Source organism: Maniola jurtina, chromosome 16 (genome assembly GCF_905333055.1).
Source record: "Maniola jurtina chromosome 16, ilManJurt1.1, whole genome shotgun sequence".
In the NCBI taxonomy this organism is placed as follows: Eukaryota; Metazoa; Arthropoda; class Insecta; order Lepidoptera; family Nymphalidae; genus Maniola; species Maniola jurtina.
This window is the reverse complement of record NC_060044.1, coordinates 5745081-5761005: the sequence shown is the minus strand read 5'-3', so window position 1 is coordinate 5761005 and position 15925 is coordinate 5745081. Positions and strand designations below refer to the sequence as shown.

Below are 15925 nucleotides of genomic sequence, written 5' to 3'. Positions count from 1 at the left end.
AACTAACTCATTAGTGTCCTATGATTTCGCCAGTAAGACTATCGATAATACAAATGCTAAAGTCAGGACAACTCTATTTCACGCACACATTTACGTTTCATTTTTTGTAACACCGTTAATCTGTCACTGTTGGTCTTGTAAGTCTTTGCCTAAAACTGTATCAAACTGTGTTTGCATTGTCAGTTGTCATATTATTTTAATAAGAAGTTTATCGAAGAGGAACTTGCTTGGCATTTCATGGAAATCTTGAAATCTGTCAAAGAATTTACCCGTTTTTCTGTTGTGCGAAAACGTAACGTAACTAAAGAGATTCGTCACACACAACGACCTGTCAAACATTCACATGTTAAAAATGTTTTTGGTGCAAACTCACGGCAAACATGGCGTTACACTACAACTGTCTACATTTACTTACCTGAACAAGTAATTTAAGCTTCAATCCGTATTTTACTTCCAGCTTAGAAGTGTATAAACTGTTTTCCATCGGAATAAACGTATTTTCCTTCCACTTCCTTCGAAACTTCGTTAAGTAAAAGCTCACGTCTTAGACGAAATAGATTTTCTAACCAGTAGGTACCTACTTTCGTACTGCACGGTTGCAGTTTAATGTAATGCAACATTTTATAAGGAGAGGCTCCCAGAAACTAAATGTGAGAGTTGGGACTGAGATGAAACCAAGTTTACAGTTCCTCAATTTCATTTAACTTTCTTTAATCACTCTCGTACAACTTAAAGAATCTACAAGCCCTGTTATGTAGGCCTATTGATTATTTTAATTCTCAGTGGCCCTATTATCCATACTAATATTATCAACTAGCCGACGCCCGCGACTTCGCCCGCGCGGATTTAGGTTTTTCGAAATCCCGTAGGAACTCTTCGATTTTCCGGGATAAAAAGTAGCCTATGTGCTAATCCAGGATATTATCTATCTCCATTCCAAATTTCAGCCAAATCCGTCCAGTAGTTTTTGCGTGAAGGAGTAACAAACATACACACACACACACACACACACACATACAAACTTTCGCCTTTATAATATTAGTGTGATGCGAAAGTATGTCTATTTGTCGGCCTGCTAGCATTCACAGCCCACGCGTTTACTTAATTTATTATGCGAACCTATAGCTTAGTGATCCCGGGGAAGGACATAGCCTATTTTTTGTCCCAGAAAATTAAGTGTTCTCACGGGATTTTCAAAAACCTATCCATGGGGATGAAGTCGCGGGCATCATCTTGTTGTAATTATGTAAGGAGAAATTACTGACTGACTAAAATAATGAACGTACCTACACCTCAAACCGCTGAGTTATTAGGTAAGTAACTCAAACTTATTAGGTACCTCCTTAATGTTACTAAGAAACTAAGTAAAGATTTTTAGAATTTCAGCTAATTTTTACTGAGATACTTGGCTGATAAATTATATTATTACTAGTTGATGCCCGTAACTTTTTCCGCGTGGATTTAGATTTTAAGCACTCCAAGGGAACTCTTCGATTTTCCAGAATAAAAAGTAGCCTATATGCGTATGCGAGATGCAAGCTATCACTGTACAACGGCGAGCAAATAGATGATATTCACGACTTAGTCCACGTGGAATTAGGCTTTTAAAAATCTCGTGGGAACTCTAATTTTCCGGGACACAAAATATCCTACATTAATATGTTCATCCCTAGAATGCAAACTATCTCTACAAAATTTCCTCAAACGGTTGGGCCATGAAAAGCAAACAAATAGACAGACAAACTATCGCATTTATAATATTAGTATAGCCGCAATAGCTCAATGGTTATAGGAGTGGACTGAAACCCAAAAGGCCTGCGGTTCAAATCCCACCGGTTGCACTAATTGTCGTGTGTATTGTCGTTGGGTGGTTGGATGGGAAAGGGAAATGTTAGTCATGATCAACATGGACGTGTTTTTTTTTAAATATGGATTACGTTCAATTTTATTCACACTCAAATATTATTTTATGAACACGCGTTGTGTTGCTATTTCGCTTTTTTGATCGATATTTATTGCTCAAATAGCAATAAAACTCAGGCCCAACGTCATTCAACTCGCGGATCAATACTATTGACCCGCGAGATTGGTACTAAAATAAGGCACGGCTTGGAAGCACGACCGCATAAGTTACTAACAATCAACATGAAACTATAAACACCGAACACGCGACTGAAACCATCAATGTTATTGATTTTTCACAACTTGCTGCGTGACTGGTACCGTGTCACTCGAAGAATGGTACGAGAAATGTCTATTAATTGTCATAATATATTTACCCATAAAAACATAGGTTCCCTTGAAAATGAAAACATTTATTAGGGTTCCGTACCTCAAAAGGAAAAACGGAACCCTTATAGGATGTCTTTGTTGTCTGTCTGTCTGTCTGTCCGTCGTGTCTGTTAAGAAACCTATAGGGTACTTCCCGTTGACTTAGAATCATGAAAGGTAGGTAGGTAGGTCTTATAGCACAAGTACAGGAATAAATTCGAAATCTGACTCGCACTTGGCCGGTTTTTTTATGTAGGTGACTCATGGTCGTTGCCATATCATTGCTTTGGAAGGGCGCATTTGGAACCGGCGCTGGTTTTAAGTTTACGTATTTAATTATCACTGTCAAAAAGTGCACAATGGTACCCATTTTGATTAATATTGACTTCATTTACTAAAGACCACGTAGGAATTTCTCAAAATCATTTCTTCATGGAGATACGCTGCTTTTATATAATAACCTACTAATAATGTTAATAGATTACTGGTTTGGAATAATGAGAACTGGGAATTACCCCAGAGGATTGACGCTAATTGCCGAAAGCTCTGTAACCATACCACATAAACTTCTTATATAAAACGTGTTCTCCTAATCGTTGCCATCGTACAAAGCTTTATTTTATTTCCCTCTTAAGCACACTCATCGAGCGAATGATACTTATTCGTTGAACAAAGTTTTCTTTTAAGTAATTGGATGCCGTTCCGAACGTAAATAAAACGATATATTCGGGAGTGCTTTCAAATTTATATAAAACTGTTCAAATCCAATCGTAAACAATGGCCCAATATAAAGCTTAAATGCCTATAAGATTTAAGCAATACCATCTACATTCTACACAAAAAAAGTCAATTACCTAAATAAAATCAAAGTGTTTGTATATAATTTTGAAATAACTGCTATTTATTTATGGCTATTTACCAAAACACACAGTTTTGCGTTTTATGTCTGTCTGTTTGTCCGAGCTTCGGCTTAGAACCAGCTAAACCAATTTTCCTGGTTTTCGCACTTCGCAAGCAGGCTAGGACTATTCATAGTGATCCACGCTACTCGATTATCCCAGGAAAATAAAGGTTCTCACGGAAATGTTACAAATTACATTAAATCTATACTTAAACTATTTAGTGTACAATATTTATCTTTCATAAACATATCTAGTTAACAATATTTTAGTAGTACCTACCAACTACCAACCTACTCGGATTTTAATTTTAAAAGTAAAACTTTTTTGTAGAAATACTGAGTGAAATAAAACACTAATTGAGGCAAAACTGTACTTCTGACTTGGGATTAGTCTGTTCAAAACACTTTTAGTTTAAACCAGATTTGTGTCTCGTATTTTATTATTTTTAACTTTCAGAAGCTCTTAAAAGCTCGAAGCGTAAAAATGAAACTACCTACATATTTTAGTTCGGCGATAGTCTGGTTCACAAAATTCAAAACAATGAATATACAAATACATACCTGAAACAAGTACGCAATACAGTAGAAATACGCACTGAACTTTGTTCTAGATTTTTTTTTAAATACAAAATTCTTAGGATACCTGTCAATATCCGACAAAGACATTTTACACGCTAGTTAGTTTTTTAATTTGGTCCTAACGTAGCGAACTTTTAAGAAACATCAGTTTTTCTAGACTCAAATATTTTTTGGACGGTTTTTAGCCGCAATAAGCGAAAATATACCTATTGTGGTTTTATCACGTTCACGGGAACTTGTAACAAAACGTCGCGGCTTCGACATCACTGGCATGCGTCAAATGTTACCAACATTTGACGCTAGGCAGGCTATGAAAAGGTTATTTTTCCTTGATTTCACGTCACCCATAGCCTGATATTCGTCAGATCGTCGATTCAGGATCAAACCAAGAGTTCCATCACTCTAGTTCACTCTGTTCTGGTTTTACGATGCGCAATTGACATTCCACCTAGATGTAGCAATTTTATGGTTAACTAGCTGATGCCCGCGACTTCGTTCGCGTGGATGTAGGTTTTTTAAAATTGCCGTGGGAACTCTTTGATTTTCCGGGATAAAATGTAGCCTATGTGCTAATCCAGGGTATAATCTATCTCCATTCTAAATTTCAGCCCAATCCGTCCAGTAGTTTTTGCGTGAAGGAGTAACAAACATACACACACACACACACACACACACACACATACAAACTTTCTTCTTTATAATATTATGTGATGTTACATATACCTACGTAAAAATGCCTACCTTCTGCCTAGTTACCTCAACCAATAGTCTATAGGTATTAGGTACACGTCATTGGTGACGTGCCAAATCTAGATTGGAATAATTAACAGTAAAAACAGACGACGGTATAAATTTCATTTGGAATAAAACGATGGAGCTACGGATTCAAAGAAATGTCAACAAAAAACAAAAAACTTTTAAACGAGACGTCAAAAGTTAATTTAGGTAAAGGAGGTAAAGATGTCCTTTTATTTTAACTCTCAACATTTAATGGTTCAACACGTATTAATAGATTTTATAATAAAAAAGTCTATTTAGTGATTTTTGAATATGAGTCTACAAGGTAGAGGGGAAGCAGAAATATAGAATAACCTAAACATGTGGTGAAATCACAGCGAATACGATTTTTTTTGCGAAATTCACGGAACCCTTTGTAGTTGGGTTTCTCTCGCAATTCTCTTCGGTTTTATTGTCACTAATTTTAATTAAGTTTCGGGCAAAAGTCCGGTGCGTAAATAGGGCAGTAAAATATTTTGTGTGACAGCTGACAGTGCCCCAGGTGAGCTTTATGAGTCCCAAAATAACACTTTGAATTTTTAATTATTTTACGTAACGGACGAACTTGAAAAATTCCACTTAGTAATATTTTCCATTGTTGTAGATACATAGATTTTTTAAGGTGTTCGTAGGGGTTGTTCGTAGAACTATTATGTGACTCAGCAAAAAGCATAAGAGTTTCAAAAGCAAGAAGCGATCAACAAAATTTTGAATTCCAAGGGTGCGTGTAGCGTCAGCAGCAAGAGCCGGCCGCAAGGGCGCATCGAAGAAACGCTGTGGTCAGCGCTGACGAGACCTGTTTAAAAAAAATGGTTCCAAAAATTTTTGGGCTATCGCCAAAAACGGATGTTTAAAAAAAACTGCTACGAAGTATCTTACTAAAAACTAACTCAAAATCTGGATCTTATAGGTATTCTTTTTTAGAAATATTGGTCTTGGAAAATCCCAACGGTTTTTGGTGATATAGGCTCAAAAATTACTTTTTGTAGTTAACGGCTTTTAAGAAACAGGAAGCTATGTTATTTTTTAGTTTAGGGATTAGTTTTTTAGTTTTTAAGCGCGTGATGGCACTTATTTAGTAATCAGTCATGGCTTATCAGTCTAAAATATTAAGAAGGTCACAATAGCAACATGTTCTAGTAAATGTCAGCGAATAAAATCGATACTAAGTAGGTTTTCACTGGGTTTACGTTTATTATTCAGTGTGCTAAGCGTTTATTATTAAGTGGACGGCAACAAACGACCGATCGATTGCACAGGCGAAGTGGTACACTAGTATGTACCTGTAATATTTGAGGTTTTATAAAAATTAATTAACTTTTTATATGAACGATTCCCGCGCCAACTATTGCAGATTGATAATATTGTGTCAAAAGCCTTGCTGCAAGTCCCAACAACAACTGTAAAAAGTTTCATCGCAATCGGATGAATGGTAGATAGATGCCTATAGAAACGAATAAAGACACGCCTCGCTTATAAAATGCACAAGACATAGATTTCAAAAACAACAGTGCTGATTTTATTTTATTTTTGAAAAGCAATTTTAAGAATTCTCACGTGTAAGTGGGAACTTCCAGATTTGCAGCGTTTTCTTAGTAAACGTTAGTGTCAAAGTGATTGATTCCTCTATTGGTAAAGGTGTTTTTGTCTACTTACTTAGAGCAATATTCGCCTGCTTGTTCCTATCAAGCTGCCCTCTTAAAGCTCTTAGCCTCCTCAACTTCTGCTCTTGCGCTTCGACCCTCTCGCGTAGCCTCCGCAACCGCTCGCCTTCTACTGCAACCTACAACAAAAATATTGGTATTAGAACACAGGATACTTACAGGTACAGAAGCTGAATCTGCAAAGACGTTCAAATAAATAGCGACTCTAGTTATGATCCAATAAAGTGCAATTCGGCTCGCACACCACTGCGGTCTAAAATTTACAAAGTACAAACGTCTTTCTTACTATCGTATATATCAGATTATTTCAGAATAGAGTTATTAGTTGCGAAGATTACCTCCAACATACAAACTCACAATCGAACAAATACCTCTTTAAATGTTAGTATAGAATAATAGCAGAAGAAGAAGAAGAAATTGAAACGGCACGCCATTAATTTAAACCGTCGTTTTTCGCTGTGCTTGCTGCAAAACAAAATTGTAATCATTCTACGGTAATAATTAAAAAAAAATAGCTGTGTTTATTCCGTGTGAATATTTGCAACATGCTAAAGGATAGAAATTTTACTATTCCACGTTCAATATTTTCGAATACACAAAAGGAATATTTTTTTTTGTGTTGGAAGTCCTACTGTTTTGTTATTTTATTGCACTTATTTGGATTTTCATACAGAAGAATAACCGCGTTGCAATTTGTAGTTTAATTTTTGTAACTAGCGCAGATGTTTATCATGATATTATCGTTTGACAATATTTCCAGGGGCGTTTTTTCATGGAGTTAGTTTTTTAAAGATTGTTTTGGAATTTCGTCTTAGTTAAACCCCTTCTTAGTGCACCCTTTTACAGGAAAACATTTCTTGAGTGCCCCAAGGAATATTAATTCTTCCACTGGTTTAGGCTGCACCTCTCACTCAGTCGCGCCAACGTGTGTTATATAAGTAAGTAAATGTAAATAGATATTGATATCTATTTACATTTACTTACAGTTTAGATAAAGTGTTGAAAATAAATAAAAAATGTCCCAAAAAGTTTGTCATTTATCGGTTTGTAATTTTTTTAAATAAAATTAAAGGCATAAGGTGCGCTGATTTTTTTCGGGAGCGATAAATATCGCATTAGAGCTTCATTAGCCTAACAGCGTCCGGCTCCAGGCTGGATTTATTAAAGTCTACAGCGAATAATATTTTTCAGCTTTGTAAAAATTTCCTCTGTAAGCATCACTCAGAAAAGCAGGTATTATTGAAATATTTTTAATGGATAAATGAAATGTGCACCCAAAACTTACGCGAGGAACACAGGTTACAACGCATAGAGGTTTATCGAGAGATTTAATTTGAAAACTAATGGCAACAATCAATTATTTAATTAGAGCGCGAGATATATAGCAACTATAGTAATCCATGGTAATCCGTAGAACCCAACGGGTAAAATGGAGCTATTATTGGTAACTCTACTGTTTTTCTATCTGTCTGTGTGTCTGCGTGTCATTGATCAGATTTGTAATTCTAGAATAAATAAGAGTTAGAGTTACAAATCTTATATTGTCTAGCCATAAGATGCACGGATGATATTATAGAGCTCAAATGTGTGCGCAAACACAGGTGCACTTCTATTTCCTCACTCTCATAATCCTATGGGACGGTAATCCGACACGACCGGAGAGAGATCAGGTGCAGGACCGACGGCTTTACGTATTCTCCGAGGCATGCGGTAAAATGCCGCCAAGCTAGTAGGTACCTACTGAGAAATTCTTGGGAAAAAAACTTAATATTTAATTATTTTTGACCCGACCCGGAAGTCGAACTCGAGACCTTGTTATCCGCAGTTGAACATGCTACTACTAGACTCGACCAATGAGACGCTAAGTAATTGTCTAATTGTCTTTGTAGGGTTGAGCCATAATTTCTTCGTTTTATCTTGTTAAAAATAAGCAACTTTCAATAATTAATTCATTCAAGTCTCCCTCGTCAATAAACAACTTTAAAATGTAAAGCTCGTACTTAAATAGGTACTTCCTAATAAACTTAAAGGAGCTTTTAAATGACCTAATAACAAATTTCAAACTTTAAAATGGAGGTCATCGGAACCTTCTGAATGATTAACATTAATTTATAATCAACTTCAGTCGTAGAAAATTTGAACGAATTTTGACTCGCAATTGATCTTTTATTTAAAAGATGTTATACTTAATGAAGACTTTGCTTAGATCATCATGATCATCATCATGATCAACCCATCGCCGGCTCACTACTGAGTATTGGGTCTCCTCTCAAAATGATAATGGCCTTAGCAAAGTCCACCACGCTGGCTAAGTGCGGATTGGCAGATTTCACAAACCTTATTGAGAACGTTATGGGAAACTCAGGTTTCCTCACGATGTTTTTCTTCAACGTTAAATCAAGTGATATTTAATTGCTTAGAACGCACATAACTCCGACAGGTTAGAGATGCATGTCCGGGATCGAACCCCCGACCTCTTGATAGGAGGCCGAAATCTTACAGAATACACATAAAATCTAGGATATAGATAGATATCATAGAAACTAGAATCTAAAGTTTAAATAAAACTAGGAGTATCATTAAAAAAACCGGTCAAGTGCGAGTGGAACTTGCGCAGCGAGGGTTCCGAACTCGGATATTTTTTTCGACATTTTGCACGATAAATCAAAAACCATTATGTATAAAAATAAAAAAAAATCTGTTTTAGAATGTACACGTAAAGCCCTTTCATATGATACTCCACTTGGTTTAGATATCTTACTTTGATTTAAACACATTTTAATCTTTTTTTGATGATGTACCTAACCACAAATTCACGGTTTTCGGATTTATTCCTTTATTTATGTTATAAGACCTACCTAACTGCCAAATTTTATGATTCTAGGTCATCGGGAAGTACCCTATAGGTTTTCTTGACAGACACGACGGTCGGACGGACGGACAGACAGACAGACAACAAAGTGATCCTATAAGGGTTCCGTATTTCTTTTTGAGGTACGGGACCCTAAAAGTATCACGAAGGATAGATTCATACGATACCTTTAGGTATAGCAGGAGCTTAAAAGCTGTTTTACGCTGGAAAGCCATAAGCCATAGCCATTTTGCAGCCATAAGCAATATGTAGCAGTCTGTTTTGTACCACGAATGCTGTGCAGTGCTTGTAAAATAGCTGACGATTTTTGCTACATTTTTTGTAATATACGGCGTTAGAGACTTATAAAGACTTAAATACACACAATATGTTAAGTTTATTTAAATACACGGTAGGATGTCATACTGACTAATTTAAACTGGGCAAAGTTGAAGTACGCTTTATTCAACAAACTCTAAAAAGCTAATTCAACAAACAACAAAAAAAAAATACTTAGCGGACTTTGATCAAATACACAAAAACAAAATATAAAACAAAAATGAATCATATGTATATGAATGGAGGTAAAAATTACACAGTCATTTTGAATTTTTCATTATAATTTCTATTAGACTTAACTTGCAAATGTTAAATTTCGCAGCAGAAATGAAATTGTGAACGAAGGCTTTCTGCCGTATAACTTCTTTGTTCCTGTTTTCAAAAGAGAATGTACGTTGTTACATTAATTTTCGTAAATCTTGTTGATTTATTAAAATATGCTAGGCCTGTTCAAAAACCTACTGTAACTAAGCTACTATGATCGCGGGCAATTTACTCTTATCCATTGAGGAATTCTGTTCTCCATCTCCGAAGATATTCATCAGATCTTCACCAAATTGAAATGGGACCACCTCTGAAGTACGAATACCAAAAAAAAATCATCAAAATCAGTCCATAAAATATGGCGGAGTAATTGCGTAACAAACATACAAAAAACATAGATTCTAATTACGAACCTCCTTTTTTGAAGTCGGTTAAAAAGAATAAAAATTGTACCCTTCAAACCGCTGGGTCTCGATGTAGACCATCACTAAGAAAGTATTTTCAGTCACCCGAGTTAAGCCTAGGGCCACTAGTTTAACATAAGGCATGAGACAAATTGATGAAAGTTAAATAATAAATTATAAAGTGAAAAAGACAGCAGATAAACATTTTTCGAAATGCGCCTTACTCTCTAGATCATAAGGCCTTTTTTCATTTGGTCACAGTAGAATATTATTTGATATTTTCGGAATGAATTGTTTTTTCACCGTAATTGGCTTTCTTGGTTCATCAGTCAAGAAAGAGGAATCGGTGTACTGTGAAATGTAATTTACTCCTCATATTATCTTCATTCATTTGGATATTTACGAGTTAATCAAGAATTGTTAGATTTCTTTGAAAAAATCAGTGATCTCCTCTTACGGGTGACATTTTTGTATGTATATGTGCTAAGGTTCGAAGATAGGTAATCTGAATTCTGAGGTCACAAGAACCTATCTAAATTCTAATAGGTACGTATAATAAAACGATAACTCTACGATCTCTGTACACTTAACTTTTAATCGGAGGAAGCATTATAAAAAATCTGTCTTTCTTTGAAAGGATTTAAATGCAAACTGGTATACTTATATCTACGGTTAACTTAAACTGTGCTTAAAGGATAGGCGATAACGTCCCACTCCGCTATATAAACACCTTCATGTTTTTTTGTATTACAACTTTTATAGGCTCTTTGGAGTTGATCGTTACGTGTCGTTTCCAACGGGCATTCTATGTGACTAGGGCATAAGAACCTTTTACTGGTGTCGACCGCCAAAGGACTCACGACGTCATAAACGGTGGATCATCTTAAGATATATTATGCTATTAGAAAACATAATCCTACCCTTACGTTTATGCATTGTTGATAGGATTATAAGCATTCCTTCACGGGGCTTAAATTTTCATTACTACGGAAGTTCCCTTTTCGGGTTTAACATTATTTATATTTTGTGGTTTCTTTTTTTTGAATGTATGGATTCCTAAGGACTTTCTAAGGAATACATAATGTTAGAGATGCTAGAGTAAGTAATGACGTGTTAAGCAGACCAATCAGATTAATTTTTATTGATAGTAACAACTAATAACATTATAAAAAGTGGACTCTTAACCATACTACGAAGAATAGCCCCTATTATAAAAACTGGAAAACTGTATTCCCTATGCGGATGTGTGCAACTTTTTTCAAAAAACTGTAATGCATGACGTCAAAGGAATAATGAAACGTGGCAAGGAGTAGGATATGCCGACATTCCTCTCTGTTGTGCGGGTAGGTCGTTAATATGGATTAGCTTCAGTTACACGATTCATTTTGTTCCTGTGTCTCGTTTGTGGCACAGCAAAAGGGGTTATCTGAGGCATGTAAAAGGGTGTAATGTTATCAATGGTTTTTTACTTGTATTTTATTTTTTATTGTCTCTTTCTTGTGCTCATAATGTACTGTTTATATAGCTACCAATCTATATGTAAATGTAAAGAGTGAAACTGATTGTCTGACTGTTTGCAGATTTTTTTTACTTTACTTGAACCTACCTACCTGTCAAACATGAGGGTTCCTTTTTTTTCTTTTTGAGGTATGAAACCCTAAAACGAAGAAAACTAATTAGAGGTTCAGTTAACCAGCGTGCCCAGGATCGACTTCGACTCAGGCGGCTTTTATACCTCCTGTGCGCGATCTTCTTTAATTCGGCGCTACACTAGTTGGTCGGATAGTTTACGAAAGTAGTCGCAATTTATCTTCTCTCGAACATTACTTACAAGCCAAATAAAAATTCAAAATTCACCATATTTTTATTCAATTAGACTTTTACAAGTTCTTTTGAATCGTCAAAAGCATCTACCACTGGTTCGGAATGCCTTTCCTACCGAGAAGAACCAGCAAGAAACGCGGCGGTAGCTCTTTTCAAAGATTTAATATAGGTACAATAAACAAAATTCATATCATCTTTTGCATCGATACCGACAAATACGAGCTAACAATATTAGAGTTTAATTTCTAAACCGCTTTGGGCGCCAATCCTAGCTGGATAAGCCATTGTTATTTCCGAAATTCGACACGAATATTCGGCTGAAATTATTTTAGCAAATGTATTTCTAGAGTACATATAAACGACATTTCTTATTTGAGTCCCGAAAATACATTTCGTTTTATGGAATTAGAGCAATTTTTTTATTGATAGTATTATTTTTATTACCTTCATGAAAAAATTATATTCCAAATAAAACAACAAAAGTACAAAAATATGTTGGAATCTTTTGAAAATACACTTTACTCTAATTAACTATTTCTACAATAGTAGGAAAATGTATGAAACCCTTAAATTTGTTTAAAAAAATGAATAATTGGTTTATATTTGGCAAAAAAAAACTTTTTTTACAAATAGGACTTTATTTAAATTGGTTTGCCTAAAATATTCAATTGGATCTGATATTTTTTGCTATAAAGGCGTCTTTGAGCAATAAAGTTACTGAGCGATTTTATATTGACTTATTTGAAATTCGCAGACCAGATGGCAAGCGTTATTGGTCCTGTAAACTAAGCCTAACTAAATATTATGGCGAAAAATAAAGGAAAATATATCATTTTACATATTATAGTGATTTAAGTCTGACCCAAAATCAATACCAACTTAACACTTACTTCGCTGTTTTTGTAATCTCTCTATTTGGTAAAGAACTTAGATTAAAATAGTTTTTATAAAAGTAAAAAAAAAAGATTCGTTCTTCTATATATAGAACTACAGCAATAGAAATTAAGTTAATTTATAGAACAAGTGTAAATTAAAAATTTATAACACCCCCAACAAGTGAAGGTTACAGTAACTAGAAAACAGCTGATGATAACTTTCAAACGCCTGAACCGATTTTCTTGGATTATAGCTAAGAACAGTCTCGATCAAGACACCTTTCAAACAAAAAAAAACTAAATTAAAATCGGTTCATTATTTTAGGAACTACAGTGCCACAGACAGAGACACAGATACACCGATACACTACACCTCAATCTTATAACACCCCTCTTTTTGGGTCGGGGGTTAAAATTAGACATAGGTATACCCAGTATATAACTACTTAAAAATCAAACAATAGGAGCTAAATATAAATTGCACACTATATTACTAAGACTACACACTATATTATATGAGAAACAACCTCGCTCAAATTGTAATCCACGGCGAAATGGACAGGCATAAAGAGAAATCTGACATTGAGAAAATTGATGAAACATTGTTTATCCAACAGTTTCAATAGCTCAACGGCCAAGTACAGGACTGATATCCGAAAAAATCAACCGTAAATAACTGTGAAGAAGTGGACTCAAATCGGAAAAATCGACAAGACGCGACGACGGTTCAAAACCACCGTTGCACTGATAAAGTTGTCGTACTTATGTCTACGATCAGTTGAGCGATAAGGAGAATTTAAGTCAACTTCAAGATGTCTACTGCCTTATGTTCATTAAAAAAAGGAACAGGTGACTAACCGACCGATATAATTATGACCGATAAAAATTGTAACTTTCTATAAACAGAATAAGTATGTAAAGCACAACATGAGAGGCCTACAAGCCTCAAACCTCAATAAAAGCCTCAAAATTGTAGGCCTAGTACTAAGTTTGACACAGAGTTAATATCGCAATCACATCTCATTTGCTGTCACCAATGTCACTCTTTCACTATTATATAAAAGGCACTGCTGCAGCAAGAATACCATAAATGAGGTCAGTTACAACAATTGCGACTATCGCAATGTGATTATCACAACTTCCCTCGTAGCCCTCATCTAAGTTAGCAAATGACTCTGATTCGAGACGCCAGAGTAATGGGATGACTCCCAAGAGTAATCAAAATTGAAAATCCGTACCTACTCTTAGTATTTCTGCTTTGTTTCGAATTCCCAGCGGAGAGGGTAGAGACTAGTTTTCGTTTGCTTCTTTTTTTTTTCAGTAAAAATACAAAACCCCTGATATTTCTCTCTGCGAGTTCTATAAATATTAGTGCATATCTATACTAATATTATAAAGAGGAAAACTTTGTATTTTTGTATGTTTGTATTGAATAGGCTCAAAAACTACTGGACCGATTTCAAAATTTCTTTTACCATTACTTAGAGGGATTCTTCCGAATCCGTATAGGCTATATTTTATCCCGAAAAATAAATGTCCACCCGTGCGAAGCCGGGGCGGGTTAGTTTTTTATACCTTTAGATACAGTGGCAGTAATTCGACTTATTTTAAAACTTGATTTCAAGTAAGTATTATTCTTATATTCCTCTGTTTTTCAAAGCTCTAGAACTGACATACGAGTACCATGACTAACACACAGTAGACACGGGTATTTCACACATTTCACGCACATGCAAACTGGAATCAACTTCCTTCGTCGGTGTTTCCACTAGATTACAGTATGGGGTTATTCAAGGGGCGGACCAACAAATTCCATGAAGGCCGGTAATGCATTAGCATTTCCTCAGGTACCAACCAGGTACCAGGTTTCCTCAGGTACCAGGTAGCTACCAATGTTCATGGGCGGCGGTAATCACTTAACATCAGGCGACCCGCCTGCCCTTTTGCTAGCAATTTTTATTAAAAAAAGCATTTAACCTGATGTTGCCTTGCCTCCTGCTGCTTCAAGTACCGCAGCCGCTGCTCCTTGGCGCACAGCAGCTGGTGCTGGGTGTCGATCTGCTGCTGCTGTCGGAGCGCCATCGCCCGCAGTTCGCCCAGCGTCAGCTCCACCCCTTCCCCCAACTGTGGACAAAAGATATTACACTTTAAAATTACTTTTGGCTGAAACCGGTAAGCGGTGTAAGTATGCCTCTCTTATCGAAAATTATACTTTTGTTCCGGCAAGTGGTGACCCTAGGGCCATGGAGTCTAAATGCAAAAAAAAATTACTAGACATTTCACTGCAGCTGACTGTCTAGCGCGGAAATGCAGTCAGTATTTTTGGCACCATTTCACGCGGCCATGTTTGTGCAGTAATTAAAAAAGGCTAGCTTTAAGATTTTCAATAAAAAAGTACTTTAAAATATATTCATTAAATAGTACTGCAGGCATACAATGCGAAGAAGCTATGAGATCTCAGTATAAAAGGTACTTACTAAATACTAGCCGATGCCCGCGACTTTGCCCGCGTGGATTAAGGTTTTTTGAAATCCCGTGGGAACTCTTTGATTTTCCGGGATAAAAAGTAACCTATGTGCTAATCCAGGATATTATTAGGAACCCAAGATAGAAGATTATGGCGCTGGATACGGGCAAGAAAAAGAAGACAAAAGAAGAGATTTAAAGAAGAGTTTTAGACTTGGGATTCTTCGCTGTATTTTTGATGGTATAGTATAATACTGAAGGTTAGTGTGCTTTATTTATTAAGCTTACTAAAATAAATAACCAACATTTTTTAAAATCAACAAGGCTTATACTAAGCTCTTTATTAACAGAGAAAAAACGTAGACAGTAAGAAAAGTATCTCAACAATTAACCACCACAAAAATCCATTAATTGATGACTAAGGTACAGAATAAATTAATAAAGTTTATTGAAATAACTCCGAAATTGAATTCATTTTTCTCTTAATAAACCTGTCCATTATTATGAATTATTCAGTTTTCCAAGTTATAACAGTCCAAACATTTTCGTCTGATATAGCTAATGGTATTCGAAAAGTTTATGAAAATCATTATGTTATAAAAAAGACAAATCTAATCTCAGTTAAAACAATTTCGAAAAACTTGGTGATTGATATTAGTTAAGTAATTGACTATGTTTTTCAGTAATTTCTCTTTCAAAGAACCTAACAA

General features: G+C 35.5%; 1 protein-coding gene across 5 annotated transcripts in view; it reads right to left on the bottom strand.

Annotated features, from left to right (window-relative positions):
• The window catches only part of LOC123873469 (apoptosis-stimulating of p53 protein 2), a 339385-nt gene that overhangs the window by 30550 nt on the left and 292910 nt on the right, over positions 1-15925 (bottom strand). For all 5 annotated transcript variants that reach the window (XM_045918318.1, XM_045918319.1, XM_045918317.1 and 2 more), the window contains 2 exons: positions 14727-14873; positions 6185-6311 (listed from right to left, as the gene is read on the bottom strand). In XM_045918318.1, the coding sequence (XP_045774274.1) occupies positions 6185-6311; positions 14727-14873 (274 nt within the window). The remainder of the gene's footprint in view (positions 1-6184; positions 6312-14726; positions 14874-15925) is intronic.